The 27,176-nt window shown below is 37.6% G+C and overlaps 1 protein-coding gene and 3 pseudogenes across 1 annotated transcript; 1 reads left to right on the top strand and 3 right to left on the bottom strand.

The window, feature by feature from the left end:
• Positions 1-16: 16 nt before the first annotated feature.
• On the top strand, positions 17-1,427 carry LOC120186428 (annotated as a pseudogene).
• Positions 1,428-1,607: 180 nt separating this feature from the next.
• On the bottom strand, positions 1,608-3,472 carry LOC120186425 (annotated as a pseudogene).
• A 2,682-nt stretch (positions 3,473-6,154) lies between these two features.
• LOC120186426 (glycine cleavage system H protein, mitochondrial-like) lies at positions 6,155-7,412 on the bottom strand. Its single transcript, XM_039190360.1, has 4 exons — positions 7,267-7,412; positions 7,101-7,189; positions 6,605-6,775; positions 6,155-6,516 (listed from the first exon to the last, which is right to left on the bottom strand). The coding sequence occupies exons 1-4, from the start codon at positions 7,361-7,363 to the stop codon at positions 6,388-6,390; spliced, it is 486 nt and encodes a 161-aa protein (XP_039046291.1). The 5' UTR covers positions 7,364-7,412; the 3' UTR covers positions 6,155-6,387.
• A 16,853-nt stretch (positions 7,413-24,265) lies between these two features.
• Positions 24,266-25,620, bottom strand: LOC120186427 (annotated as a pseudogene).
• Positions 25,621-27,176: the final 1,556 nt, after the last annotated feature.

The raw sequence follows: 27,176 nt of genomic DNA, 5'->3' as shown, positions 1-27,176 counted from the left end.
AGGACGCAACGGATGTTTCAATAGGAAGTTGAAGATCGCGAGGGTGGTTTTGGTAGTGTTTATAAAGGAACGATTAGCCACTCGCTGGTCGGCGATCCTTTTGGTTGTGGCTGTCAAGAGGCTCAACACACAGGGTTTACAGGTAACTTACTGCCCTTTTTCCCCCCTGGTCTCTGCCTATTAATTGTTGTCAAAATTTCTGATGCCTTAGTTTTGGCTTGAGGGTTTTCAAAGTAGTTTGATACATGATCTTCTTGCTAAATTCATAGGGTCACAAGGAATGGCTTGCGGAGGTTCAATTTCTCGGTGTCGTTGATCATCCTAACCTAGTGAAACTTTTAGGATATTGTAGTGCGGATGGAGAACGAGGGATCCAAAGACTGCTGGTCTACGAATTCATGCCTAATCGTAGCTTAGAAGATCATCTTTTAATAAAACATCCACTTTGCCTTGGAAAACAAGGTTGGAGATTATGCTCGGTGCAGCTCAAGGACTGGCTTATTTGCATGAGGTTTGGAAGTTAAGGTACAATCTTCAAAAAAATTGCTGGAAAGGATGCTTGAAAATGGCGCTGAAAACTTCATTGATTGGATCCTTATAATGGGTTATTTGTATAGGTGATATATCGAGATTTCAAATCCTCGAATGTGCTCTTGGATGAAGGTTTTAGGCCGAAGCTTTCGGATTTCGGGCTTGCGAGGGAAGGACCGACCGGAGATCGTACTCATGTATCCACAACGGTAAGTTGATATCTGTCATTCAAGGACAATATTTGATGTGTTTCTTTTGATTAAGTTTGTTGACAGTTGTTTGCTTTGATTTTGTTAAAGGTGGTTGGAACATATGGATATGCAGCCCCGGAATATATTGATACAGGCCACCTCACAATCCAAAGTGATGTATGGACTTTCGGGGTTGTACTTTACGAGATCATCACAGGGCGGCGAACGGTGGAACGGAACCGTCCGACATCGGAGCAGAAGCTTCTAGAGTGGGTGAAACATTTCCCTCCAGATAGTAAACGATTCAGCATGATTATCGATCCTCAGCTTCAAAACAATTATTCTTTCAGTGCTGCTCAAAATGTTGGAAAGCTAGCTCAGAGCTGCCTTAAGAAAAATGCCAAGGAAAGACCGACAATGAGTCAAGTTGTGGAGAGCTTGAACCAAGCAATACAAGAATCACAAGAAGGAAGCAATGGGGCCAAAAAAGCTGCTACATCATCATCAAGAACTGGCAGGCGAAGATCAAATTAGGTTTGGTTTATATTAAGTCTGATCCTTTAGCAGAGCCAACAGGACAACCTTGTATTAGTGACTAAAGCTATCTTTTGTTTGTTCTTTGACTACCTTTACATACATTTTTTACAAACTTTTGTTCGATTCATTGACGGAAGAGATGGAAACCGAAATGGCGAGATTTGTAGCATCGTGAATGCTTGTAAAGTAACGATACTGATTGCCTAAAAGGTTATATAGTTCAGGTCGGATGTTACTGGTAGCTCATCTGCTGCTAAATTTGCATGTGTGTATATACATACGGACTGCAATCTTGCTCTTTTTATTTCTGGTTTCTAACTTACATATAATACATTGAAAACCTACATGTATATAATTGTTGTTCGTGGACTGTACAATTTTCTATGCAAGAGCAGCCTCCATTTTCTCAACATTCTTCTCTCTGATAAATCCGATGTAAAGATTCGTACCTCGGGTGTCGCTGTCTGAAACTTTCCTACCTCCTTCAGACATGTTTTTCACAAACTCGACCAAGTGCCTCCAATTGTCCCCTTCGAACAACCTTTTGTTCATTCTCAAATACGTGAAGGCACTCAATCCATTGCCCGAATCCGATCTACTTGTGGCCAAAATTTGCGCATATGCACCACCATCATACCTCTCCAACGCGTTTTCTCCAGCAAGTTTGACTCGGGCTGTCTTCGTCACCATCTTTACTTGCCGGACCAACCCTTCGGGCGAACAGTTTGCATGGTGAGGTTGATCACAGTCTCTCATTTCCATGCAGGTGAAATTGAAAACGACTCCGTGTTTGCTCAACATCCGAGCTATCGGGAGATAACCATCTCGATGCCGAGTATTATAGTACCCAGCCGTTAGATCAGCGGCATGAGACCTTGTATTGTAATGCCAGTGAATGCCGGCAATCTTCCCCGATAGTTTAGTTCCAGTTCCATGGAATGTTCCTTACGCGGCAGAAAGTAGTTATCTCCATGATCGAGTAGCTTCCCGAGTACCACTCGAGGAAGAACTGTCCGTACTCGGTGTTCCACGTGGTCCACTTTTTCCCCATTCTTTCTTCTCCATGGTTAGTGCTGCTGCTTCAAGTGAGGCTCTCATATACTGTGTTTCAACATTTAACAACATCGATCTAAGTCCTGATCATTCAAAATATGGAATTCATTTCACCATAAGTTATTAGATTTACCTTGTCATAGCACTGAACTCTCCAATTCCAGGAAATCTCCATGTTCCATTGCTTTCCGGATAAGACGGGTATCTCAGTTCCCCACAGGGACCCATCCCTACTTGTATTTCCTGTAACAAATTTACATTTAGTCACAAAATTCGTATTTAACATAAAATCGTACGTCCGATATAATGACTTACCACAATAACTCGTCCCAAGTAATCTCCGAACCTATCACGGAAGCTCCTCATGTAATCGGTATATGCCTGAATTGGCGTTCGCCACCTGAGAACCGGTATCGAATCACATCCCAACGAGATGTACTCAGGGTTCCTCCGTCCCGACCGATCAGTGTACACAAGGTCCGGGTTCTTGCTGATTTCTTCGAGCACCAATGGCGGCAGCGGAATTCTGGAACATTCAAATACAACAAAGAAAACATCGGTTCATGTTCTGAAAGCCATAACTCAACGATCTTTGACGGGTTTAAAGAGATAACAGATGAAAATACCTGCAAGAGTCTCCGACGTTGCCACTACACTGATGAAACGACATGACAACTTGGAGCTTTAGGCCATTGTTTTCGACCATTCGGACAAGCTCGGCATACCCTTCCCAATTGTACTTCAAAGGCCCATCTTTCTCGACCAAACCCCACCAAGCGTCCACCATGACGCCTTTGACTCCGGCGCTCTTCAGCGCCATTAAACTCGCGTTCATCGCTTTCGGCTTTTTCAAGCGACCGCCGTAATCCACCGTGTCGAGCGGTAACATCACGTAAACCGGCACCTTAGAGTTGTTTTCTGCGTGAGGAATCGTCAAACCATGTAACCTCTCGTCCGAGATCGAGATTTTTTCGTGCGAAACTCGTTGCATGGAGTTCGAATTCTTGGCTCGGAGACGGCGCGATGGCTTTATTTGAGAAAAGCACAGGGTGGTGCCCGAGAGGCGAGAAGTCGTCGGGAGATTTGAAGGTTTTGGTTTCTTTTGTATTGAAGAAGGAAGTAGATGAACGTAGCGTTAAGGCCATGTTTTTGCAGCTTAGAGAAATGGAGATGATGTTTGATCAACTGGAGATGGTTCTGCTTTCATTTATAAAGAAGAAAATTGAAAGCTTGGGGTTAAGTTTTTGAAGGAGACAAATATGGTGGGCTCAGGAGGCTAAAAGTGCAATAGTTCAAAGGCCAGTCAGCTCAACTTCCCAATTTTATTAGGTGTTAAACTTGAGTAAAACTTAATTAAATATATGGTTTTAATTTTTAATTTATTAATTATTTAAAATTTTAGAATTTAAATCCAGAATCAAAATTTAAACTAATTTAAAATTAAGAAAAATCTAATCAATTTGATTTTTTTGAAGCGGTACAATTATATTCAAAGATAGTCATTCAAAGAGAATAATAATACGAGCCTCGTTAAAAATACATTTAAGCCTAGATGAAGAAAAAGAGTACTCGTACTAATATTAAATGAACATAATATCCTCATGTGGCTGATAAGTTACAGGGGATCAACACCTCATAATTGCTGGGTTTGGATAAGAAAATTGAAGGCCACTTTGAATTGGTGGAAACATGTGGATATAATATATCAAACTTTAATATATATTTATATAAATAATATCTACATTATGCGCATATAATGAATTCCGAATCTCATGCACCCCATGACATGCATTGCTTGGTGTTGATGTTCAGGTGAGGAGCGTGGATCTTAGCCAATCGCTTCTCATTCTCACCATTAAATATTTTATGTGGACCAAATTAAAATAGATTTCAAGAGCAATTTTTTTTTTAAATTAAGTTGATTAGAAAGTAATATATATTTTAAATATTTTTAATCATTTAAAATGAACGCTAAATCATTCTTACTAAAGCCACTAGCGCTCGAACCAAGACCTCGAAGAATAATAGTCAATTTTCATTGGTAGATATAACATAATCTTATTTCATTGATTATCTTATAATATCCATTATACACGAAATTATTTTTGATTAATCTGGGGTGAGTACAAGACGTTATATGTTTAAAGATATCTCTCAACTATTTGATATTGAAGACTCACACCCCTGACATATATGGTACTCGAACAAGAAACCTTAAGGAACAACAACTATTCTTTTGCCACCGAGGTCGTTTGGTTCGTGCTTATACACGAAATTAAGCATCGTGACAAAGAAACCTTTCAAGTGTGTAAATATATGTGTAAGAACATATGATCATCTTTTTTCTCTTAATATAACCTGCATTTTAGTTACATTCTATTTATTTTTATTTAAAATATGGGTAAAGTACACAAATAGTCTCCCGATTATAGGGTATTGCTTTATTAAGTCCATTGACTATTAAAAGTTACAAAATGCACCCGACTATATAGTGTTTCTTTGTTAAGTCCCTTGATTATTAATAGTTATAAAATGATCACCGACTATATCATAGTCTACATGTTAACGTTCAACTTAGAATACCACCCATTTTATCATATTAGATTTTTTAAGGCGCCATTTGAATGTGCGCGGGAAAAGTGCCACCCTGCCGTCAATGACAGGTTATTAAGACAGCTGTTTTGACGATTTTCTTCCTTAAACACGGTCCTTTTTTGAGTTTTTGATCGTATGCATCATTACAGACAAAGATTGGGAAGATATCAAATTCGGGGTGGACAACCAAGTCGACTTTTATGCCGTTTCTTTCGTGAAGGATGCTAAAGTAGTCCATGAGTTGAAAGATTATCTTAAAGGTAAAATAATTCTAGTTTAATCATGAAGGTTGTGTATAATATTAATATACGGTTTCCACACTTGTGACTGTTTTGTTACTGAACTCTTTTGCAGGTTGCAACGCAGACATTCATGTGATTGTGAAAATCCAAAGTGCCGATTCTATACCAAAACTTCACTCAATAATTTTCGCTACAGACGGGGTTTGTTTCGATAATAGTGTGTTTATAATCTCGAAATGCTTTAGAAGGACATGTAGAGTGAGATTTTTGTATCTGAATTGAAACTTTACTGCTGTCATGGACTTTTATTACAGGCAATGGTTGCTCGAGGAGACCTTGGCGCCGAACTTCCAATCGAGGAGGTCCCTTTATTGCAGGTAACTTTTAAATCTTGACTTATGTCTCGTATTAACTCTATATTGCGAATGATGAAGTGGTGTAACCGTAATTATTATTCTTGGCAGGGAAAGAATTAAGCAGAGACTGGCACATTATCAAGGTGTGATACCGATATATATGGAGTTTTCGGATGATGCAGAGGAGACTTTTTCTCGAGCACTCAAGCTGTTAGTGGTGAGTACCCAATCTAGTTTCTTTTGTTCTACATTCTAGTAGCCCCTAGCTTACAGGAAAAACGACGCATGCTTGCCATTAGCTGGCACTCCCTCGGGACGGACTAAGCAATATACCGAGAGTTGTAGGTGCCAAAGTCCATTGTTTCGGTACAATTTTAAGAGTTTCGTGCCCTCACAGAGAGACCAAATTGCCGTACTTGATATGCTTGAACAATTTTCTCGTACGGATTTCCGATGCTGTAGACGAGAACTTGGTGACGGAGGGAGAATCAGTTACTCTTGTCCAAAGTGGAGCACGGCCAATCTGTCACCACGAATCCACCCATCACATCCAAGTTCGAAAAATCGAAACCATGAATCTATAAATGTAAGAGTAAGGACTTCTTTTTCTTGTCAAAGAAGTTACTAAACAGTTGGTAAAGAATCTTTCTTTTCTTGTCACATAAGTTACTAATGTGTTGCCATGTTTTCAGTTTTACAACTTCTATCACAATGTCTGTAAATTCCCTTTTCTGGGTAAAGAAAGTCGAAAACGGTGACAATTTCAGTGATACCGAGTTCGTGAATGAGACAATAGAACGAGTTAAAACGAAATTTGCAGAAGTTGAACTGTAATAATGATCAAATAACATAGATCAGAATCGAAATTATGATAAAAAAGTTTCAGTGGGAAGCATCTTCTTCTTCGCAGAATTTGGTGTATTCCGTAGAACCCATCAAGGATTCCAATTCTGATGGACTGCTGGGTTTCACCTTTATCATCCATCCTTCTTCATAAGGGCTTGAATTGATCTTCAACAGCCAAGATTTTTTAAAAAAAAATTAGTTATCCGTTGGTTGCTAAACAATGGCAAAACAAGAAGAAAATAATGTCCTTTACCAGGCCAGGAGCTTCACTGAGCTTAGAGTTAACCTCGACGATTTCGCCGGAAATCGGTGAATTGACATCACTGGTTACTTTAACACTTTCAACAGCTCCGAAGCCTTTTCCTTTGCTAACTGAACCACCAGGTTCTGGCAGCTCTACAAACACTACTTCTCCTAGATGGTCCTGCAAATGGTGCATTCATGAAATGGTCTACTTTTGTATGAATATCACAGTAAAAGGAAAATGGTCTAATTTTGCGCTTAATCCATTTACTCTTCAAACTTTTGAAATTTAGTCCCTCTGTTCCTCTGTGAAAATAATTAGAACTCTGTCGGTAACATTTGTAATCTAGAATTTGAAAATTTAATAAGCTTTGAATATTAAATATCAGATTTTGAAAGTCGAATATTAACAATTAGGTTTTGCAAAACCAAGGGGTACAAGGACTGGAGGCAGAATTTAACCAAAATAGTTAATCAGCAGGAGAGAGTTATTCATCAAGGAAAACCTGAGCATGGTCAGTGATGTCAATCGTAGCCACCGAACCTTCATGCTTTACCCATTCATGTGATTCAGCATATTTCAGCCCATCCAAAACTGCAAATTTCAGCACATTATCATGACCCTAAAGGGTAACAAAAAGAACATGAAACTAGAGGAGAATGGGGGTTTACCAGTGGAAAAGCATCTGGAGAGGGGGAGGTGAGGTTTGGAGGCACAAGAAATCTTGAGTGCATTGGCAGTGGAAGAACCCCACATTCTCAGTGCCATTGTTATCCGGTTGTTTTTGCCTGCAAACGACAAAGAGAGATGAAACAAAGGACAAGTTTGGTCTAGTTTGATATCTGTTTCTTTTTTTTATCCTGTATGAATGGTAGACAGCGAAAGCCTCATCCTGATTAAGAACAACCTTCACACGACTATTTACTCCGATAGGACGCTGTTTTACATTTTCATCGACAAAAAGGCATATGAGATCCATATATTTTTTTAAAAACATCAATATGTTTCTCGTATTATTCTTTATATTAATATGAAATTCCAACTCAGAAAATAAATTCAATGTGATCTTTCGACCAACGTTTTTCATTGTTAAACGTTACAGTATTAGCGTGTCAGTTTACAATACTAACGTGATAGTCTATCTGCCATGTGTTGTAACCAATTTTTGGTCCCTACATAGCTTCCATACATTGATGTCCCCCATGCACAACCCATGCCCTGCACACCAACCTCCCTGCTGGAACTCCATCCCCTGTCATCTCAAAAAAAAAAAAAATCACGCCATGTCCATGCTTCTCAGCAGCTTCAGTCACCAAACCTCAACAACCAAAATAGCAACATCATGATTTTTTTACATAGGTATTGGGTTATATAAAACCCCAAAATCAGTGTAAAAGGGGGAAAAAAAGGATGTAACAAGAATTTTTTTTAATCAAAAGCAGAATCGAAAATCCTAAGGTATTTTAGCTTTGATTTCATTTTCAGTTTATTTGTACCAATTGTTGGAACTGTTTTGATTTTTTGTTCGAGTGTCTAGATCTAATGTGTTATTTTCCCTTATTACTTTGTTTAGAAAATGTTCAGGTTTACAATAGGGTGAATCTCGTTTCAGTCCCTCATAGTTAGCTGCATATTTATATTTTGGTCACTTTTACAGTTTATGTATTTTGTATTTTGTACACCATGTTCATATAGTTTGTATTTTGGTCACTAGATTTATGGTTAATCACGATTTAGATACCTATTTTTACCATGTTTTTCAGTATAGTCACCAGGAGGTTCATGTTATTAGTTTATTCTGATATTGACATTCTGTTTTATTTTGTTTCAATCTGGTCATCAGACATGTTGTTTTGTTTGTTTTGAAATCGGCCACTGATTTTTGTATTGTTTCATTTTTGCCATTGATTGATTCTGTTTTTTTGTTTTATGATTCTTATACTGTAGTTTCAATTTACACAGTTTAGTCACTTGTCTATAAAGCTTAGTTATTTTATGTTATTTGCGTATGGTTTACCATGTTTATATATTTACATTTTAGTCCATGTTATAATATCCATGTATATATTATAGAATGTACGTAATATTTTTTTTTTTCTATTTGTTTCATTACATACCCACGTTGTATCATATATCATTATATACATATATATCTATAAATTTATTTTCTGTCCTTGTATATTCATATGTGAAAATGTATTGTAAATGTTTATGCTATTTCATTCAATATGATTTATTTTAACTTGTAAAAATATATAGTTGTCAATATTTTTATTTATTCAAACATTTTCAAGAACAACGATTTGTTGAATGGGCGTGGAAAGCATCGCTTTATTGAAGTGGTGTAATCCGATATGACATTCGAACAAGTGTGAACTTGAAATAAAAGTGATTTTATTTTGTTAATTAATTATTTTTATTTAAATAATACGGTGCATGTTACTAAATAACGATGTATTTTATACGAAGATCGATTTTCATTTTTATATTTGATTCACATTTTTTAAATATTAATGAGGAGGGAATATTCTTTAACTGATAAGAAATATTCGAGTTAGCTTTCCCGACGGAGGATTGCTAATTTTGATATTTATTTTCGAGTTAAAGATTTTTCTCTAATTATTTAATTCAAAGCAAATTAATCAATACTCGATAAATAGATCATATTTTAATTTTATATTCGATTTGTAATTTCTACCATTACGACAAAGTGTAAGCGACACAGTACCAGTTTTTGGGCGTTGTGGGGTGTTAATCCTTCCCTACACGTAACCGATTCCCGAATCCATTTAATCAAATCTTTGGTAACGCATACCAAATTTTGTCTTATAAAATGATTTTTTTTAAAATTGTTTTAAAAGATGTTTTTAGGTATTCGACCTACCTAACCTAAAGGTCGATGGCGACTCTATTCAATTTATTCCAAATTAATTCCAAATTCCCCAATTTTTCCAAATTAAAGTCATAATCGTTTTTTAAAATAATATATAATTGTTTTACAAAAAAATGGTTATGACAGCTTGGCGACTCCACTGGGGATGAAACTAGAGAGTCAGGCTGTCGGTCGCTTATATATGGTCGTTATGGTGGAAATTATAAGTTCGAATCTTTAGTAAAACTATGATCTATGTATTGAATTTTTATTTATTATTTTATCTCTTTATTTTTATATACTAACATTTTAATTGTTTTTTTCAGATATTTCTTAGTTCTCGTTGGGTGTTATTTTTTTTATTTTCCCTGTTTTTTTGAGTCAAAGGTTTGTTTGTTTCTCCTCACACACATCACTTTCATTAGCATAACACGAGCTCTAGACATGAGCTTCGATCCAAATTAGTTAGGGTGTTTGCTTTACTCTCGTAAGAATTTATTCTTCGTATGAGTTTTAGCAAACAACCCATGGGATACATACCTTATACCTTCGTAGGAATTTATTCCTCGTATGGGTATAAGGCAGTGAATCCCCTCGAATTGAACTCGGTCCGTTTGAAACCTGTAATGGGTGAGGATTGAGGGTTTGGTAGCCCAAGGGGGCACCGACATCAAGGACAATTCGAGTCCTTTTTTTCCTGTTAGAGCTGAAACCATGCATATAGTGAACCATAGAACGGTCACACTAGGTAGAGTCATACTGAACCTCTGTCCGTCAATAGGTACCCAAAATAAGCGTACACAATGGAGAAACCCTCTAACCTTTTTATTTTATTTTATTTATTTATTTTTGAGTGTGTAGAATAGATTTATTCTGTTAAAGCATGTGAACTAGAATTTAGGTGCAGTTAGAATTTAATTAATTTAGGAGGGTAGAGAGCATGTTCGGGTAGGACCCTTTTGAGGAATATTATTCGGGTAGATAATACATAAATAGAATAGATTTATTTCCTGTTTTATATATCTTTTTATGTTAAATTTATACAATTGTTTGACTAACTGTTTTGTTTGTTTTGTTTATTTTTTCATACTGCATAGACATATCATTAGAAAAGGCGATTGATCTGTGAGTATCGATAAAGTGGAAAGACTTTCACGATGGAAAGGAGTTTCCTAAACAAAGAAGTGAATCCATCAGATGTAAGGAACTGGTCCGAAGCCAAGCAGAAAGAGCAGGGAGATAGTCTATCAGGGAACTACGTGTCAGATCTGTCTGATTATATACCAGCTTCTTTAAAACAGAATGAGCTTCAGGGATTGAAAACAATTTGGGAAAGTTGGAATCTTATTGAGAGGCAAGCTTTTCAACAGACTTATGGGGATATATTTCATCTGATATACGTGAAGGTAGATCCGGTTCTCATACGAAGCATAATACAGTTTTGGAATCCGGCCTATAGTTGTTTCACATTCAACCGAGAGGACATGACTCCAACCCTCGAGGAATACCAATTTCTGTTGAATTTGCCAAGCGTTAAAGTAGACAAAGTTTACTCCCGATCGATAAAAGGGCCTTCTTTTAAGTCAAAGCTTGCAAAGATCTCGGGCACAAGCGACAAATGGGTAAATGATCGCTTGCAACGCAAGGGAGAAAGTGAGGGAGTGCCGTGGTCTCACTTACAAAAGATAGCTGAAGCACACGTAGATGAAAACGTGCGTAGAGATGTATTTGCTTTGGGTATATATGGTTTGGTAATCTTTCCAAAATGTTTGGGGCTGATCGAGCTAGCAGTAGTCGATTTGGTTGAGAAGTTAGGAAGAGAGGTGAATCCAGTCCATGCGATTCTTGCTGAAACTTTTCGATCTTTGAATATATGTAGAAGGTTAGGGGGGAGGTCGTTTTATGGGCTGTGCTCAATTGCTTACTGTGTGGATCAGAAGCCATTTCTGGAAGGAAGAAAAGTCAACTATAATCGTTTTTTGAAAGATTATTCTCCTGTTGCTGAGTACCTTACGAAGGAGTGGCCTGAAGTATCTCAGAAAGATCAATGGATTGATTTCTTCCGGAATCTACAGAGTCAAAACATAGCATGGCGAACACCGTGGCTGATGCATACACAAATCTTGTTCAAGTGTGGAGATTTGGACTGGATTATATTACTGGGACTATGGGGAGGAGTGGGATACGCTCCTTTGTTGATATTGAGACAGTACGGTGCCCGACAGTTTGTTCCTGTGACTCATGGGTTGACTGGTGCTGAATTTGATTATAAAGAAGGCAATTATAGAAAGAAGATCAAAGATGTGGCTGATTCCTGGAGGATGACTTTTAGGACTAAAGTAATTGGAGCGGATGTTATCTTGACGCCTGATTATGAAGCCTGGAGAATCAGGAGGGTAAATGATAAGATACCTTTAACATCTGGAGAGGGATCAAGGTCAATAGAAGAACAAATCAGAAATATCCCTTCGAATTTGGAAATCCAAAGAATTGAGTTTGAAATGGAAAAGGCTAAAGATTCCAAGAAAATAGAAGAGATGGAGAGAGAAAACTTCATGTTGACTATTGAGGCTGAATTTCATGCCAGACAGTTTATAATGATGAGAGAACGGAAAGAGGAGGTGGAAGCCGATTTAGAAGACTTAAAAAAGGATTATCAAATGGTGCAGCAAGTGAGAAAGAGACTTGGATCCAGAGAATTAGCAGCTGCAAGACGGCGAATCAAAAGTCTGGAAATTGAGAACAAGTGTCAGATCAAGAAGATAGAAGCTGGAAAAGCAAAGTATGCGAGCTAGAGGCCGATAAAAAGGAATTGATCAAGCAGTATAAAGTTGAGGCTCGTAGAGTTCAAAAACTCCATGAAGAAAAAGAAGTCAGCCTGAAAGAATTAGAAGAAGAAAAGAATCAAGTCCAGGGGTTAAAAACTGAGATGAACAGTATAATTGAGGACTTTGAGGACAAAGATCGAAGAATTTTAGAGCTCGAAGAAGATAGAAAGCGAAAGAAAGAAGAGATGTGGTCTGAGAGACAGGGATGGAATCGAATCCTCGATAGAAAACAGGCAGAGATTGGATCGTGGATGCAGAGATTCTCTACAAAAAGTCAGCAAGTAGATGAGCTCACGGGGGAAATGGGAGAATTACAGATGAGATTCGAACAGGAGATGAACCAATCTCAAGCTATGAATGATGAGCTCAAAGTCATGTATCAAACCTTGAGCAATCCCTTCTGCAAGTGCAAGTTCCTCCCGCTTCAGTGGACCTAAGAGTTTCTCTCGAAGAAAACAAATCCTTCCAGAAGGAAATCAGAGAATTGAAAGGTGAACTCCAGAAATGTCGAATTCATATTACCAATCTAGAAAAAGAAATCAAACGCATCAATAAGGGATGGGAAAATACATATGAGCATTATCGATCCTTGGTAGAAGAACGCGAGCGCATGATGGGGGAAGCTATTGCTCAAATGGGTGAAGTGGCTCGGTACATGAACGAATTAGCCAATAGAGCGGAGATCATCCAACTGCGCACAAATCCGGTTTCTGAATATACAAGGGAGATCATCGCCATTATGAATGAAATTGTAGAGCTGAGTCTGAGGGCTAGGCCTTATATGTAATAGAACTCCTTTGTAATGAGTGGAACTTTTTATCCAATGAAAGTATTTCCGAATGGTTACTGCTTGGGTCAACGCCTTTTATTTGCATTTCATACTTGCATCATTCATTATGCATAAGTAAATTCATCATTTATAATGCATCACCAATAAAATGTATCATTTATAGCACATTACCAATAATATACATTCGAGTTTAAAAGAACAATAAAATTAATTTCCGAAGGGTTATGTGACAGACGATTCTGGCAAGTAAGAACTCCAATCCTTATCACACGCGAAGTAGAGCCATGGAGGCCAAGCTTGATCAATTAAAGAAAGAAATGCAAGAAGATTTACTAAGAATACAACAAGAATGGCAGGCAAAGATGGATCAGTCACAAAAGTCAATTATAGATCAAATCCTGCAAAGCCAGGCTAATATGATGAATGAGATGATGACCAAGATATCTGGGATACGTACTGAAACAGTTAAAGAACCAAGCGCTGCCCTTGTTGAAGTTTCTAGGCAGGAGTCTACCCCGAGACTAGTTATCTCACCTGAAAAGCTAGTTGAACATCCTGCAGGGTCTTCAGCTGTAAAGGTTCAAATGGCCACGACTAACCCTCAAAACAGTCCTTATGAGTATATTGATGTAGATCCTGAAGAAATGGAGAAACCTAAAACGGAAGTACCAGAGCATTTAAAGGACTGGTGCAAAGGGTTTTTTAAAGAAATGGGAAAGCAGGGTTCTCAAGACGGAATGAATGCAGAGGAATTGAGTCTTGTGCCAGACCTAGTATTACCACCAAAGTTCAAAATGCCAGAATTTGAAAAGTATGATGGGAAAACTTGTCCTGTTGCTCACTTGACCATGTTTTGTCGAAGAATGACAGGATTTGTGAAGGATGATGGGCTATTAATTCACTGTTTCCAGGCCAGCTTGACGGGGTCAGCTGTCAGATGGTATAACCAATTAACCCGAGCTAAAATAGGGTCTTGGAAGGATTTGGCCAATGCGTTTAAAGAACAATATCAACACGTTACCGATATGATGCCTGATCGTGTTACTCTCCAAAATATGGAGATGAAGCATAATGAGACCTTCCGACAGTACGCTCAGCGCTGGAGGGATATTGCTGCTCAAGTACACCCACCACTTATTGAGAGGGAGTTTATAACCATGTTTATAGATACGTTAAAATCTCCTTATATTGATCATATGTTAGGGGTGGCAACTAAGAGCTTCTCTGATATCGTGATGTGCGGAGAGATGATCGAGAGAGCATTAAAGAAGGGGCAGATTGTCGGTAGCCAAACTCCTGCAAAGAAACCCTATGTGAAAAGGAAAGAAGGAGAGGTGAATAATGTAAATTTCTCTGTGAGTAAGTCGAAGATGGGAAATTCTTCTTCATCCCAAGGAGAGACTAAGCGCGAGCATAACAATGAAAGGATGACGTTCACTCCCATACCAATGACTTACAGTGAGCTCTTCCATGGATTAGTCCAAGCTCACGTAGTGTCACCAAAATTCATTGATCCAATTAAACCACCTTATCCAAAATAGTTCAACGAAAATGAGACATGTGAATATCATGCAAATCTCAAAGGACATAACATTGAAAAGTGTCTCGCTTTCAAAAGAGTGGTTGAAGATCTGATCAAGAGAAAGGTGGTGTCCTTTAATGATTCTGAAGCACCCTGTGTTGCTGCAAACCCGCTTCCAAATCATCAGAATCAGGGAGTGAACGCTATTGAGAAAAATCAGAGAATTAAAAGGAGAATTGAAGAAGTAAGAACACCACTGAAGTGGGTATATGCTCAAATAAAGGAGAGAGGGTTGTTGAGCCCTAGAAATGAATGCTCAACGGAAAAGACAGAAATCTTTTGTGAATACCATGGTGAAAATGGTCATCAAATTCAAGACTGTCAAGAATTCATGCAAATAGTCCAAGAATTAATGAACAAGCAGGAGTTGCAGTTCTATGAAGAAAGAATGAGTGAGAATGAAAGATATATCTGCGCTTCTGAAGAAAATTCAAGGGAAGCTGAAAAGATTTTAAAAAAGCCTGTCCTGGTCATATCGAAACCAAATTACGAGGCCAGCAGTGGAAGTATAACATCTAGGGTGGTGATCAAACCCTGCGCCTTTTACCTACAAGAGTAACAAGAGTGTTCCCTGGGACTATACATGCCAAATTAATACTCCTGAGAGTAAGGAGGAAGAGGTTGCTGAAGTTGGATTTTTCACCAGGAGTGGAAGATGCTATGCTCCTGGAAAGGCTGATAAAGCAAGAGATGTGGTTATTAAAGATCCTGATGATAAATTGAATGAGCCTGTTAAGATTGAGGAGGCTCAGGAATTTTTAAAGTTTCTGAAACACAGCGAGTATAATATTGTGGAACAGCTTCATAAGACCCCAGCGCGGATTCAATGTTATCTCTACTGTTGCATTCGGAAGTACATCGAAATACTCTGATCAAAGTGCTGAATGAAACTTTTGTAGGGAAGGATATACCAGTGGAACGTGTGGACAGGATGGTAAATCATATTAATGCAGATAATTTTATTTATTTTTATGATGACGAAATACCTGAAGAAGGAAAAGGCAGGGGCAAGGCTTTACACATTACGGCTCATTGCAAAGGAGTCATCGTCTCAGGGGTGTTAATTGACAACGGATCGGCCTTGAATGTTATGCCATTCGCCACTCTAAATAGACTTCCTGTGGATGTATCACAAATGAGGGTTTGTGGCAATGCTGTAAGGGCATTTGATGGGACAGAACGCAAAATAATGGGGAAGATGATTATCCCTATCAGAATTGGCCCTACAACATTTGAAGTAGATTTTGTTGTCATGGATATCCATCCGAGTTATAGTTGCTTGCTGGGGAGACCCTGGATTCACATGGCTGGGGCAGTTCCTTCCTCCCTTCACCAAAAGCTCCGATTCATTGTTGATGGGACTCTGGTGACCATCAAGGCGGAAGAAGACATCATTGCCTCTATCACTACAGATGCACCATATGTAGGGTAGATGAAAATGCACTAGAGTCCTCTTTCCAGTCCTTGGAATTTGTTAATGCTACTTTTATCTCTGAAGGCAAAAGAATTCCCAGTCCTCATCTTTCAAAAAATACAAAGATGCAATTAAAGGAGACATTAGCTAGAGGAGCAAAGGTAGGGAAAGGCTTGGGAAAGAAACTGCAAGGCATCACTGAAGGGCCGGCTCCAGTTCCTAAAAGAAATTATTTTGGTCTCGGATACAAACCAACGTACCATGATAAAGTCAAAAATGCACAAAAGCTTAAAGAAAGGAGGAAGGCAAGAGTAAAGAGAGAAGACCTTGTTTGGGGACCCATGGTCATTCCGCCTCTCTCCAAATCTTTTGTGTCTGGAGGATTGTGATTGACACGCTGAAACAGTCATGGGATAGTGAAGATATAAAATTTGTTGAAGATTTATTGGGAAGCCTGAGCATCAACGTTATCACAGATGATTCTACTGGAGAATGCTCATTGGCATCAATCCGTCCGTGTCCTCCTGGCTATGTTTTGAACAATTACACTGTTGAAGAACTCCCTGTGTTCTATAAGCACTCTTCAAAGTAATGCATAATAACAAATCTGTCTCCTTTTGACCCAAATATAATAGGGCTTTTGTAAAAGACAAATTGTTATTTGTCATTGCTTTAATGAAACAGTGTTCTTCTTTCATTCTAATCTTAGCAAGTATTTTATTCATTTCTTGAGTATTCTTTATTCTTTATTGATAATTATTCTCTTGGTAAATATTAGATAAAATCTTGTCCACAGCCAAATATACTCCTTTTTGATTCGCAGGTCTTCAGATATCAACTGTTCGAGTAACGGTACTTTTGAACCACAAATTGATTTTGAAAATGACATGTGTCTCAAAGAATCTGAGGGTTATAAAGAGGAAGAGGAATGTGAGTTAAACTCTGAGTTTGTTAGAATGATGGAGCAAGAAGATAGACAAATATTGCCCCACAAAGAGACAACTGAAACAATAAATTTGGGAACAGAAGAGGATATAAAGGAAGTTAAAATTGGTACTTCACTCTCACCAAAAATAAGAGATGGTCTTATAAGCCTTCTTCGGGAATATAGGGATGTGTTTGCTTGGTCTTATCAAGATATGCCGGGGTTGGAGACTGACATTGTGATGCACAAGCTACCAATAAAGCCGGAATACAAGCCTGTTCAGCAAAAACTTCGAAGGATGAGACCAGATATGCTATTAAAAATCAAGGAAGAAGTGAAGAAACAATTCGATGCTGGATTTTTACAAGTGGCCAAGTACCCTGAATGGGTAGCAAACATAGTGCCAGTTCCAAAGAAAGATGGCAAAGTTCGGATGTGTGTTGACTACCGGGATCTCAATCGAGCGAGCCCCAAAGATAATTTTCCACTCCCACATATCGATACTTTGGTTGACAATACGGCTGGTCATGCTCTTTTCTCTTTCATGGATGGTTTCTCAGGTTACAATCAAATCAAGATGGACCCAAAAGACAAGGAAAAGACAACTTTTGTGACAATGTGGGGTACGTTTTGTTACAAGGTGATGCCCTTTGGACTTAAGAACGCCGGGGCAACATATCAAAGAGCCATGGTTACGTTGTTCCACGATATGATGCATAAGGAGATAGAAGTGTACGTGGATGATATGATTGCCAAATCACAAACCGGAGAAGAACATGTAAAAGTCTTAAGGAAGCTATTTTTAAGATTAAGGAAATACCAGCTCAAGCTTAACCCGGCCAAGTGCACATTTGGAGTTACTTCAGGGAAGTTATTGGGATTTGTAGTCAGTGAGAATGGGATAGAAATAGATCCTGGTAAAGTCAAAGCAATTTTGGAATTACCTCCCCCTAGAACGCAAAAGGAAGTACGAGGTTTTCTGGGAAGGTTAAATTATATTGCCAGATTCATCTCTCAGTTGACCGAGAAATGTGATCCAATATTCCGATTACTGAGAAAGCGAAACCCAGGAGAATGGGATGATAGTTTCCAAGAATGCTTCGATAGAATTAAGGGTTACTTAATTAATGCTCCTGTCTTGATGCCACCAATCCCAAACAAACCATTGATTTTATATTTGACTGTCTTTGAGAAGTCAATGGGATGTGTGTTGGCCCAACATGACGAAACTGGAAGAAGAGAACGAGCTATTTATTATCTCAGTAAGAAATTCACTGACTGTGAGACTCGATACTCCTCTATCGAAAAGCTGTGTTGTGCTTTAGTATGGACTACTAAGAGGCTGAGACAGTATTTGTTGTATCATACTACCTGGTTGATATCAAGACTGGATCCGTTAAAGTACTTGATGGAATCAATGGCTCTAACTGGAAGGATGACGAGATGGCAAATGTTGTTGTCCGAATTTGATATAGTCTACATGAACCAGAAATCAGTTAAAGGAAGTGCTATTGCAGATTTCCTGGCAAGCAGAGCATTAGAAGACTATGAGCCAGTAAAATTTGATTTTCCGAATGAGGACTTGATGAGTATATTTGTTACTGAAGAAGATACTCCGAAAAATGAAGCATGGAAAATGAACTTCGATGGCGCTTCTAATGCTGTGGGACATGGAATTGGGGCAATACTAGTTTCACCTGAGGGAGATCATTATCCTTTTACTAGTAGGCTCGCCTTTGAATGCACTAACAATATGGCAGAATATGAAGCATGTATCTTGGGTATTCAAGCTGCAATTGAGCGCAAAGTTAAAAGCCTGGAAGTATTCGGCGATTCTGCTCTGGTTATTATCAGCTTCGCGGGGAATGGATGACTCGAGACTCCAAGTTGATAGAATACAAGAACTTGGTGATGGAGTTGATCAAAGAGTTTGAAGAAATTTCTTTTACTTATCTTCCTCGTGAAGAAAATCAAATGGCAGATGCCTTGGCTACGTTGGCAGCTATGTTTAAGGCCGATGATCAATCTCGAATGATGCCTATTCGGATGAGTATAAGAGAAATGCCAGCTCATTGTTGCAACATAGAGGAAGAAGAGGATGATAGTCTCCCATGGTATTATGATATTCTCCAGTATGTGAAGTATCGGGCTTACCCAGCGGAGGCAACTGAGAATGATAAACGGACCTTAAGAAGATTAGCAATGGGGTATGTCCTTGATGGAGATATATTGTATAAAAAAGGCAAGGATCAGGTGCTTTTGAGATGTGTAGATAGAATTGAGGCCAAGAAAATACTTGAGGAAGTCCATGAAGGAGTTTGTGGAACACATGCTAATGGATTTACAATGGTTAGGAAAATCATGAGGTTTGGGTACTATTGGTCCACTATGGAAGGGGATTGTATCAGATTTGCTCGAAGATGTCATAAATGCCAGATTCATGATAACCAAATACATGTTCCTCCTTCACCACTCCATGTAATGAACGCACCTTGGCCATTTTCAATGTGGGGCATCGATGTCATTGGGGCAATTTCACCGAAGGCCTCAAATGGACATCGTTTTATCTTAGTGGCTATAGACTACTTCACCAAATGGGTTGAAGCTGCCTCTTATGCTAATGTCACAAAAGGAGCAGTATGCAGATTTCTAAAAAGAGAAATCATTTGTAGATATGGAACACCTGAAAGGATCATCACAGATAATGCATTGAATTTGAACAACGATTTAATGAAGGAAGTTTGCACAAAGTTAAAGATCAAACATCACAATTCGGCTCCTTATCGCCCAAAAATGAATGGGGCAGTAGAGGCAGCGAATAAAAACATCAAGAAGATCATCACAAAAGCAACTGAAACATATAGGGACTGGCATGAAAAATTACCTTTTGCGTTGCTTGCTTATCGCACGTCCGTTCGTACATCTACTGGGGCAACACCATTCTCTTTGGTATATGGGATGGAAGCAGTTTTACCTGTTGAGGTGGAAATACCTTCTTTGAGAGTATTGATGGAGTTGAAACTGGACGAGGCTGATTGGGTACAAAGTAGGTTTGATCAATTAAATTTGATTGAGGAGAAAAGGCTGAGAGCTATCTGCCATGGCCAAATGTACCAGAAAAGGATGATACGAGCATATGACAAGAAAGTCAGACCTCGAGAATTTCGTGAAGGCGATTTGGTACTAAAAAAGATCCTACCTATGCAAAAAGACTTTCGAGGGAAGTGGATGCCGAACTGGGAAGGTCCCTATGTTGTAAAAAAGGCATTCTCAGGAGGAGCTTTGGTGTTAACAGAAATGGATGGAGAAGATTTGCCTAATCCCGTGAATTCAGATTCGGTCAAACGATATTACACTTAAAAAAAAAATGAATGAAAAAAATGAAAAATGAAAAAGAAGAAAAAATAAATAAAGGAGGGTTCAAGATGAAAACCCAAAATGGGCATCTTGAAACCAAAGGAGGATTCGAGTTGAAATGGCGGATTCCCTCGGAAGCTTGACAGTTCAGGGAAAGACTTTCATGCTCACACATCTTTTGTACGATCTGAATCTTCGAAACACATGTCAACTTTCAAGAAAGATTTGGAGTGAAGAAGTAAAAGGATTCATCATTTGATATTCACTATATTTGTCCATTGTTCTTCCTTTGTATATACTTGTTTTCTTGTCCCAAAAGATTGTACTTTCTCATTACTTATCTTCAGTGAAATTTTTGAATTTGATTCAATGTCCTCGCATATATTCACCAAATTACTAATCAATAACATCGGTTATTATGCCTTACTCTGAAAAGTGTCAGAGTATGGGGATTTTGAAACAGGTGTTCGCCAGAGAGCACATACAAAGACACGCTCCCATCAATCATTAAACAAATCATTGAGAAAAAAAGAGGGTTTAAATTAAAGAAATCAGTTTCAACATAATCATACTTTTCCCAAGCAAAGAAGTCCCAATTTAAAGGCATGCAACAAGGAAAGGCCATTCTGAATGAATTTTCTCTGAAAAAATCAATCAATGACCAAAGAATCGAAGAGGCAAGATAAACTCTCTCGGGGTAGATCAGAAGGACCCAAGTCAAAGAATATTTAATGAGAGGTCAAGGAAGTAACCAGGCATGGACAAACACATAAATATCGCATATTCCGGTCAAAGAGTATGAGAGATTCCCAATGCCAGGATCGAACTGAGCATAACCCTTTAAACATTCATTTAGATCATTCTTAGAGCATATTGACAGCACGAAATCATGTCATATGACCATTTTTTAACAGGGTTTTCAAGATCTATTTCATTAGCAAAGCAATGAATCAGTCAACATCAGCTGACCAGATCTCCTCATCACGTAGGAGCAACGTCAATATTAGATAACCAGCCATCCTCATCGCGTAGGAACCAAGTTATCACCCTTCCTAAAGATGGCCAAGAACTCTTCATCACGCATGAGTCGTGTCATCCTTCGACCAGATTTCCTCATCACGTAGGAACCGTGTCACCCTTAGATAACCAGCCGTCCTCATCGCGTAGGAACCGTGTTATCACCTTTAGATGGCCAAGAACTCTTCATCATGTATGAGTAATATCATCCCATGACCAGAACTCTTCATCACGTATGAGCCGTGTCAACCTCAGATAACCAGCCGTCCCCAGCAGAGTGGAACCATGTTATCATCTTTCCTAAAGATGGCCAAGATTCTCTTCATCGCGGATGAGCAGTGTCGTCTTCAACATCAAACATACCAGATCTCTTCATCACGAAGGAGCAGTGTCACCCTCAGACAATCTGACTTCCTCATCACGAAGGAACAACATCGTAATTGAAAACGACACGATCTAATCATCGCGGATGAGCAGTGTCGTCTTCAGCAACAAATTACCTCCAAAAAGAATGTGTCATCAATAAACAACGATTAATCGAAGAAATGAGAGCCGATCAAAGAAGAGCTTGAGACTTGTTGACAATCCAAAAATTGGTATTTTATGTCTTTGCTCTATTCCTGTTCTCACAGCAATGAGCAAAGAGGGGCAGCTGTTGTAACCAATTTTTGGTCCCTACATAGCTTCCATACATTGATGTCCCCCATGCACAACCCATGCCCTGCACACCAACCTCCCTGCTGGAACTCCATCCCCTGTCATCTCAAAAAAAAAAAAAATCACGCCATGTCCATGCTTCTCAGCAGCTTCAGTCACCAAACCTCAACAACCAAAATAGCAACATCATGATTTTTTTTACATAGGTATTGGGTTATATAAAACCCCAAAATCAGTGTAAAAGGGGGAAAAAAAAGGATGTAACAAGAATTTTTTTTAATCAAAAGCAGAATCGAAAATCCTAAGGTATTTTAGCTTTGATTTCATTTTCAGTTTATTTGTACCAATTGTTGGAACTGTTTTGATTTTTTGTTCGAGTGTCTAGATCTAATGTGTTATTTTCCCTTATTACTTTGTTTAGAAAATGTTCAGGTTTACAATAGGGTGAATCTCGTTTCAGTCCCTCATAGTTAGCTGCATATTTATATTTTGGTCACTTTTACAGTTTATGTATTTTGTATTTTGTACACCATGTTCATATAGTTTGTATTTTGGTCACTAGATTTATGGTTATCACGATTTAGATACCTATTTTTACCATGTTTTCAGTATAGTCACCAGGAGGTTCATGTTATTAGTTTATTCTGATATTGACATTCTGTTTTATTTTGTTTCAATCTGGTCATCAGACATGTTGTTTTGTTTGTTTTGAAATCGGCCACTGATTTTTGTATTGTTTCATTTTTGCCATTGATTGATTCTGTTTTTTGTTTTATGATTCTTATACTGTAGTTTCAATTTACACAGTTTAGTCACTTGTCTATAAAGCTTAGTTATTTTATGTTATTTGCGTATGGTTTACCATGTTTATATATTTACATTTTAGTCCATGTTATAATATCCATGTATATATTATAGAATGTACGTAATATTTTTTTTTATTTTCTATTTGTTTCATTACATACCCACGTTGTATCATATATCATTATATACATATATATCTATAAATTTATTTTCTGTCCTTGTATATTCATATGTGAAAATGTATTGTAAATGTTTATGCTATTTCATTCAATATGATTTATTTTAACTTGTAAAAAATATATAGTTGTCAATATTTTTATTTATTCAAACATTTTCAAGAACAACGATTTGTTGAATGGGCGTGGAAAGCATCGCTTTATTGAAGTGGTGTAATCCGATATGACATTCGAACAAGTGTGAACTTGAAATAAAAGTGATTTTATTTTGTTAATTAATTATTTTATTTAAATAATACGGTGCATGTTACTAAATAACGATGTATTTTATACGAAGATCGATTTTCATTTTTATATTTGATTCACATTTTTTAAATATTAATGAGGAGGGAATATTCTTTAACTGATAAGAAATATTCGAGTTAGCTTTCCCGACGGAGGATTGCTAATTTTGATATTTATTTTCGAGTTAAAGATTTTTCTCTAATTATTTAATTCAAAGCAAATTAATCAATACTCGATAAATAGATCATATTTTAATTTTATATTCGATTTGTAATTTCTACCATTACGACAAAGTGTAAGCGACACAGTACCAGTTTTTGGGCGTTGTGGGGTGTTAATCCTTCCCTACACGTAACCGATTCCCGAATCCATTTAATCAAATCTTTGGTAACGCATACCAAATTTTGTCTTATAAAATGATTTTTTTTAAAATTGTTTTAAAAGATGTTTTTAGGTATTCGACCTACCTAACCTAAAGGTCGATGGCGACTCTATTCAATTTATTCCAAATTAATTCCAAATTCCCCAATTTTTCCAAATTAAAGTCATAATCGTTTTTTAAAATAATATATAATTGTTTTACAAAAAAATGGTTATGACACCATGTTTGAGTTACCAATTTAGTCCATTTGTCATATCATCCGACACATTAATCTATTATTTTGGATTATCATGTCAGCACCGTGAACTGACATGTCAGAACTATAATAGTTAACGACGAAAAACGTTAGTCAAAATACCCTATTAATTTTTTTTCAAAAGTACAGGAACCACTTGTACGTTTTTTCATTTCATGTCATAACCCTCTTGGCTAAATGAGCAAATTCCTTTATTAGTCCCAACCAAAAGTTAATAATTCATTATTAGTGCTTTAGTCTTTGATTAAATAGAAAAACCATATTTGTATTCCCTAAAATTAATAATTTTAATTTAATCTTGTTTCTGACTCAAAATTTTATAATTTCAACTCAGCTCCATAACATAACACAAAATCATAGCTGGATAAACCATCAAAGATGAAACAGCTGATGATGGAATCTTTGATTGCAACCACAACACTAAATCCTCCCTCGGTGCCACAAAGCAACCAGCTTTGTCTTCACTTTGCTTGAATAGTGCTCCGAGTTGCTTCAAATGAGAAGAAGCAAAGGAATTGGACAGTCCTTGGGCGAATTTATGAGTTCCGGCGGAACCGGTTTGAGCCGAGAACAGCTCCAGCAACGTTTATGCTCGCTTAACGATTTTGGCCAAAGTCCCCATCCACTCTTCCAGTGCAGTCAATGCTGCTCCGACAGATAGCGTTCGGACATTCAGACTCCACTCATACGTTGTTTTATTGTGTAAGCGTGGTACACCCGTATAGAGTTCCTAGATAAAGCAGATCGTGTGCTCTCCCGTGGAGATTCTTACTTCGACATATATCGATCAAGCAATTGCATATCGGTCTTCTTGCATCGTCTTTGGTGTCACCGAGGACATGCTTTTCTTTGACGGTGTCGAGAGTGCTTTTCTCGTCTTCGATCAAGTTCACAAATGCGACTAACCGAGGATTGGCTTGCTGCAAGCAAGCGAGAACTCTCCCATATCCTCCCTGTTATCGCAAAGTACAGAACGGATAACAGGCACCCACAGAGTCTGTCATCCGGTTTAATTCCTTGTTCAATCGACACCGTAAATACCCTCACCAACTCATCTATTCGTCCGGCCTTCCCCAAGCACTGAATCAAACAAGTGCATCCCATTACATTAAGCTCAACACCCACCTCCGACATTTCTTCGAACAACTCCATTGCCTTATCGACATTTCCTCCACTTCCGTCTACATTTAGCATGCAATGTACTCCACCTATCCGGCCTAAACTCCTCTGATCACTTCTATCCACAAAAAGCTGCTCCGCTTCCTCAACTAACCAATGTCTGCAAACATAGTTAACAAAGTATTGTACAAAATATATCCATAGACCAGTTTTTCGACTTCATTTCCTCCCACAATTTCAATGCATCTATTTCCCACCCTGCCTTGCCATATATCTTGGCAACTGCAGTTAAAGTCTTCTCGTTCGGAGTCAACCAGAAGCGACGAGATCCTCAAAATGCTTCTCGCAAACGCGGGTTTCCCTACCCTCCCCACTGCCTCTATCAAAGTATTGTAACAACAAATTCGGCCGAACCCCGACGGACTTCATTTCTTGCAAGACATACTTAATCCCTTCATAGTCAACAGCAGCACCAATATCTTTGCCAACACAGAGAATGTACCATGTCCGGTTTCCAACCACTAGCAACACCTCTATCGTACAAGCTAACCACTTCTTCACCTTACCAATTTGGCATAAACATATATTATATGAACATTTTTCGTTTTTATTTAATTAAGACGTGATCACCACGTGTTTTTTTTGGTTAGGGGTGCAATGCCACTCGAACCAAGAGCTACAACAATTAACTGGACATTTAGGGTAAAGCATTGTTTTGGTGCAAGCCGCAAGAGCGGTATCAAATTGAGACAAACTCTGAATACTAATATGACCTCAAAATAACAGGGATCGAGGTTGGTTAGTGGAGACTGTGGGATAAGCACATTGCACGACAGATGGAACTAGCGACACATTCATCATTTAATTGGAGGATTAAATTTATTTTAATTTATTAAAAGTATGGCTAAATTGAGATAAATATATAATATGGACCAATGTGTAATTATACCAAAATATTAGTCACATAGTTAACGACAATTAACTCGTGGTAACCATATCTGAATTAAATAAAAATGAAAGTGTAATACCCCTTTCCCATATCTTATAAAACATTTGCTACTTGAAAATCATTAAAAAATTGTTTCTTTAACATTTCAAAATTAATTTCTTTATTTTAAAACTAATAATCATATAAAATCATAATTTAATATTTAAATGTCAAAATTAAATCCGATTTAAATAACATTTAGGCAGTTCTATAATGTAACATATCATAAATCAAAATGCAAGAAAACTGTTTGATTTGCAAAATAAGATAAAAACATTTTATAAAAAAAACGTAAAATTGTTTCCATTAGGAAACCTCGAGGTTGGCTCATCGCAAGCTGTACTCATAGCTTATATAGTATATATATAAACTGAGTAAGTTGAACTCACTTGTTGCCTCTATAGCTTTATTTGCTACTATCGTTTAACTATCGGATTTTATCATTTTCTTTTAATTCGTTTTGAGTTTAAGAACAATCACGATCTGCACGGACGTCGATTATACCGACACCAACAAATTTCAAATATAAATTAGTACTCTAACTAATACAATAACTCGAATTCGAATAAAATTCTAAAAATTGCTATCAACCATAATCGATACTATTTTCTTTTATCAATTGAAACTAATTTTAACTCCCATCAAAAAGCCCTTTTAAATCCCTTAAATTATCATTTATCAAAATAAACCCCAAACTTTTAAAATTTATCTTTTCGGTCACTTGCTAAAATTTTGAGGTATTACATGAAGTGGTCATATATTTGTTTTTTTGAAATCAATGAGAAAAAATAGACAAACACAAATATAAGCGATCAATCATGTAGTTAAACCCATTAATTTATATACACTAAATTATAATAGACTGATCATATAATTTAACCTTTTAGGCATCTTATTTACTTTTGTACAAGTAAAAAACACTTTGAATCGACAAGTAACAATAATAATTAGATACATAAAGCACCGGGTTATGGTTGATCCATGAAGAGTCATTTTCTGTTGGATTTAAGCAATTCCCATACGTTATCGTAGCAGAACGAAAGCAACCCAATTCCAGAAGCCCCGACACTATGCGTGCTAGAGACTACAACCGTTGGCTTATCTTTCTAGGCCGGCAACCGAGCAATAA

Source organism: Hibiscus syriacus, unplaced genomic scaffold (assembly GCF_006381635.1).
Source record: "Hibiscus syriacus cultivar Baekdansim isolate YM2019G1 unplaced genomic scaffold, ASM638163v2 tig00113399_pilon, whole genome shotgun sequence".
In the NCBI taxonomy this organism is placed as follows: Eukaryota; Viridiplantae; Streptophyta; class Magnoliopsida; order Malvales; family Malvaceae; genus Hibiscus; species Hibiscus syriacus.
Note: the sequence above shows the minus strand (reverse complement) of the source record. Positions and strands in the feature narration are given on the sequence as shown.

Bases quoted from the DNA above. Each gene is read 5' to 3' on its own strand.
- LOC120186426 (XM_039190360.1), bottom strand. From the start codon at position 7,363: ATGGCACTGAGAATGTGGGGTTCTTCCACTGCCAATGCACTCAAGATT. The intron at 6,776-7,100 runs GTTTTCCTTGAT...CACCATTTGCAG, and splicing joins ACATCACTGACCATGCTCAG to GACCATCTAGGAGAAGTAGT. The intron at 6,517-6,604 runs GTAAAGGACATT...TGGCTGTTGAAG, and splicing joins TCAGTGAAGCTCCTGGCCTG to ATCAATTCAAGCCCTTATGA.